A 5,026-nucleotide genomic window follows, 5' to 3' on the forward strand; every position below is an offset into this window, starting at 1 on the left:
TGACTCTTGTGGTGAGAGTAGTAGGAGGCCTGAAACTCATTAAGGGCTAACCTTGTGTGTAGGGGATTGAAACATTATAACAATTGTAACACTTAGCTCAGGGGTGAACAGCTCAGGGGTGAGCAGAGGTATCCACCACAAGTGCAAGCATCCGCTGAATCTGACTAGATTATACATATCCGGATGAGTTCAGTCAGAGTCTAGTGTATTGCTTGAGAAGTCATAACATGATTGGATGATATATGTACTGCTTGGATCGTGTAATATCATGTGATTGCTTGATGTATGGTATCTACTCTAGCTTACCCTGTTTGCTTGTTTGATTGTCTTGTATGTGGTCATTCTTCTTTTTTGATGATCATCAACTTGTTAATGTGAGCAGATGCGAGAGACACTCGAGGTCAACCAGGAAGAGATGATTGCGCTGCATAGTCTGTCTGGGTTGGACATCACATTTTGTTTGGGCTTTTCGTTAGGGTTATGGCCTATGTATTGCTTTACTCTTTAATACCCTATCATCTATTGTTAGTCTTTGGTTCTTGTATTCTGTTATGTTTTGGCATCATGGTGTGCCTCGAATACTGTAAGGAGTAAGGTTTAAATTCTTGGAATGCGTTTCTACATTTTTTTGTGTGGCGCTTCCATTAATTATTTTTATTAATTAAATGGGGTGTTAAAGTTCCAAAATAACATACTTAAAAACATGTTTTGACTAATGAAGAGAAAATGGACAAAGTGTGTTAATAAATACATTCTTATATATTTTCCTTCTAGCATTTTTAATAACAAAAAAGAATCATAAGGAATAGCAAAATATATTAAGTTTCCATTACCTAATGATGTATAAAAATCTACCTTCTAATATTTCCTAATTTCTTTATGACCTATTGTTATTGCACAAAAATATTGTGCTATTTTATGTGTGGAGAAAATATTTTCTGTTTCAATTTATATACGTGTATGATCTACTGTAACAATTCAGTTGCCTCAACTTTTAACTTCCGAGTTAATTTTAGCTTCAAACGAGAAGGGCCATTGAATGAAAATAACTCTCCTAGATATATGCAATGTTTCAAACTTAGAGTCCCTAATGTTCTGTACCTCTTATAAATTGAGTTGCAATTGTGTATTCATCAAAACAAAAAAAAAAAAAAAAACATAAAAAAGAAAATAACTTCAAATATGGCCTCAAAACCTACAAGATTTAGCATTCAGCTGACTCTGATGGTAGTTTTTCTGACAACCCAGGTTGTGTTGTCTGCCGATACACCAATGCCTTCTGATAAGACTCAATTAGGACAATGGTTTTCAAATAATGTAAAGCCTTTAAATAACAGAAAGGGTACTCTAGACAGTCAATTAGTAGCTGCTGAACAAGGTCAGACGGTGATTAAGGTAAGGCAAGATGGCAAAGGGCAATTCAAGACCATCACCGATGCCCTTAAAAGCATACCTAACGGGAACAAGAAGCGTGTAATTTTGCATATTGGACCTGGAACTTACAAAGAGAAAATCGTTGTTCCAAATAACAAACCTTTCATCACCTTCTATGGGACCCCAGGGCAAATGCCAACATTGACCTATGGAGGCACGGCAAAACAATATGGCACTGTTGAAAGTGGGACATTGTCTGTTTTATCAGACTATTTTGTGGGGGCAAACATAATAATCCGGGTTAGTATACTATGAATGCCTCAACATTTCTGTTAAAAAATTTCTTATGTGGTTTACGAATTTGATGTTTTAGAACTCCGCACCAAGACCTGGTCTAAACACGGTAAAAGGTCAAGCAGTTGCATTACGAATTTCTGGAGACAAAGCCACATTTTATAATTGCCAGATTTATAGTTACCAAGACACATTATTGGATGATGCAAATAGACATTTTTTCAAAGACTGCTACATTCAAGGAACTGTTGATTACATTTTTGGAAGTGGAAAGTCATTATATGTGGTATATAAAAATTCCTAAACTCCATTTACATTTAATATATGGTGCTCAAAATATAGTTTCAATAAATATTGAGGTTTTATTTTCTGATGCAGAATTGTGAAATAAGAACGCTAGGTGATTCAGGGCTTACTTTTATAACCGCACAAGCAAGAAAAAGTAAGAAAGAGGACAATGGCTTCTCATTTGTCCATTGTGAACTTACTGGAACTGGAACAGGTGCTTACTTGGGAAGAGCATGGTTTGGTTATTCCACAGTGATCTTTTCTTACTGTAACATGGGCAACATTTTCAACAAGGCAGGGTGGAGTAACAATAATCACAAGGAATATGACAAGTAACTTTCTAATTTAATTTTTCATGACAATGGTTTTGTGATGCATAATACTTCCTATTTCTTTGTTTTAATTATAAACTTCTAAACAATATTTCGTTTTCATACTTGATCAACTGCAGAACTCTTTATTTTGGAGAGTATATGAACACAGGACCTGGTGCAGATGCCACAGGGCGTTCTCATTTGACAAGGAAACTTAAATACGCAGAGGTTAAGCATTACCTTGGTCTTGGTATGATAGAAGGCTCAAAATGGTTACTTCCTCCTCCCAAAGTATGATTAATTACTACTACTCAACACATTCTAGTGCATCATGAATTGCTGGAATATTGGTCACCTTCTCCGATTGTGGTGTCCTATAATTTATTTCGTCTAGCTTAGTATTTTCAAATTATAGGTGAGATCATTGTATATTATGATTAGTCCATAGCCACCTAGTGCATGCATAGTCTTAACACCCTTCAGAAAATTCATCACTCAAGAAACCTTCTCGTTCTTATTGCATAATACTTTTAAATTAGTTATTATGCCCTTGTAATTACGATTATAATATGAATTATATTTTAATTTGAAGCCCTATTGTGATTATATTTGTAATTAATTAAATACATAATCAAATTGAAATTGAAGATGGTGAACATCAACAAAGTAAGTTGCACGTACAATAAATCCTTCTCAATATTGTAAAATTATTGCATCAACATTATAAGAAATACGTTACTAAGCTACTGAATTTAACTACCTAAATAAGGTGCTTGAAATTCAGTTATCAAATTCAGGTACTAAAATAAGTTTTGAATAGGATTTACAAGAATAAGTTATATCTGAAGTAACTTTTAAATAATATGTGGATAAAAGTATTTTACCTATATGCTTAAAAATAAATTATTGAGTAGAAATTCAAAATAAATAAAATTAAAAACAACAATAACTAAAGACGCAAAGTCACTCTAGAATGTATTTCCATTAATATATTTCTTTAAGTAAAACTTAAATAAGTATTATTTATCAATTATAATTATATAAAAGAATTAAGATTAAAATCAATAGACATACAGTTACGTACATTTACTTAAGATGAAAATATAAAGATTTGGTTTGAGATTTTCCTTCGTTATTTTAAAAGACAATTATTTAATAAAACATTTAAAATAGATAAAATCATGTTGAAAATACAAAAATTGGGTGTGAGATTTTCCTTCATTGTTTTCTCTCTCGGTGTCTCTTTTATTTTTTTTTTTCTTTTTCTCACTCCACCTTCTTTCTATAAGTTCTTGCCTGATATCTCTCCTCCTTTAAATATGAGCTCATTTCACAATAGTTGACGAATTAGGAAATATTTTTATTCGATTAGATTTTTAAATAAAGTTTCTATTTACTCTAAAGGCATTTTTAATCTTTTTTCCTTAAGATTTTGTTATTAATTTTGGTGGAATCAGTTGAGAAAAATATATCCTCTCAACTTATTTTTGCACACACCAAAATTTGGTTATTGTTCTTATAGAGCCAAATATATAATTTATAAAGACTTCAACTCCAAACACTCCTAGATTCAATTATACACTCTTGATTGCTATGATTCGGTAGTCCTCCTCTCTAGGGTACTCATTCTCTTCCCCAGTGTCAACACCCAATTTCATCTCGACATATAAAATGTTTAAAAGAAAAATAATAGTAAGAAAAATAATATTAAATGGAAAAATAATAAAATAATTAAAATAAATGAAGGAAAGCATATTAAAATAATTATTGTTGAGGTTTTAATTCATCTATGTCTTTTATCCTTGAAACAAGTAAAAAGTAATGATTTTAAATCTATATGCATGTTGATCATATGAGTTCAAGGGTTTTTAAATTTAATTGAGACTTTACTTTGATTTTATTTAGAAACTTTCATGTGATTGAATGAGTTTTTACCAATAATTGAGACTTTACTTTGATTAAAGGTATTTACTCTAATTAAAATTAATCGAGACTTTACTTTGATTAATTAAGCTTTTTATTTGGTGAGGAGATTAAAGAATAGACATGATTATGCATAGTAAAATTTGATTGAGACTGTACTTTGGTTGAATTTACTATGGATAATCTAAAAGTTCTCACTTTTAATTGAGACTGTACTTTGGTTAAAAGTGAGAACGCCAACAAATTATTTGAGACTTTACATTGATTAATTTGCAAATCTACAACAATAATTAATTGAGCAATAATCTTTAGATAACCGATGATGAATCTATTTTGAAAAAACAATGGAATCAATCTATTTTCTTTACTATTGTTTTTATCTCCTTTTATCTTTTCTATTTCTTTCTTGTTTATCTTAATCCTCTTATATTTTTATTATTTTCTTTGACTAACTCTTTTGTATAGATTTTATAAGAACTAATTTGTTAAAAAGAAATTTTGTGTTCGTTGGGAGACGACTTTAGGTTACTTTACCCTTTTTATTTTATTGACTACTATCTTAACAAGACTGAAGTTGTTATAGATAAGTAGTATTAATTTGATCGCGTCAACGACAACGTTATCACCTAGGTCTTAACTCATATGCTAAGTGGTAAGAAACCTATAGGGTGTAAATGGGTTTTTAAAATTAAATACATTATTGATGGGACTAAGAGAGGTGTAAGGCTAGGTTAGTTACTAAGGGGTATTCTCACCTTGAAGGAGTTTTGACACTTTTTCGCCTATTGCTAAACTAAGCACTTTAAGAATTCTTCTAGCCCTTGCATTTGCCA

General features: G+C 31.2%; 1 protein-coding gene across 1 annotated transcript; it reads left to right on the forward strand.

The window, feature by feature from the left end:
- The first annotated feature begins 1,136 nt into the window (after positions 1-1,136).
- Positions 1,137-2,861, forward strand: LOC114174350 (putative pectinesterase 63). Its single transcript, XM_028059187.2, has 4 exons — positions 1,137-1,674; positions 1,748-1,954; positions 2,047-2,288; positions 2,408-2,861. The coding sequence occupies exons 1-4, from the start codon at positions 1,183-1,185 to the stop codon at positions 2,565-2,567; spliced, it is 1,101 nt and encodes a 366-aa protein (XP_027914988.1). The 5' UTR covers positions 1,137-1,182; the 3' UTR covers positions 2,568-2,861.
- Positions 2,862-5,026: the final 2,165 nt, after the last annotated feature.

The sequence above is a fragment of the Vigna unguiculata genome, chromosome 2 (assembly GCF_037176805.1).
Source record: "Vigna unguiculata cultivar grain cowpea cultivar isolate G323 ecotype 2 chromosome 2, ASM3717680v1, whole genome shotgun sequence".
NCBI classification, from domain to species: Eukaryota; Viridiplantae; Streptophyta; class Magnoliopsida; order Fabales; family Fabaceae; genus Vigna; species Vigna unguiculata.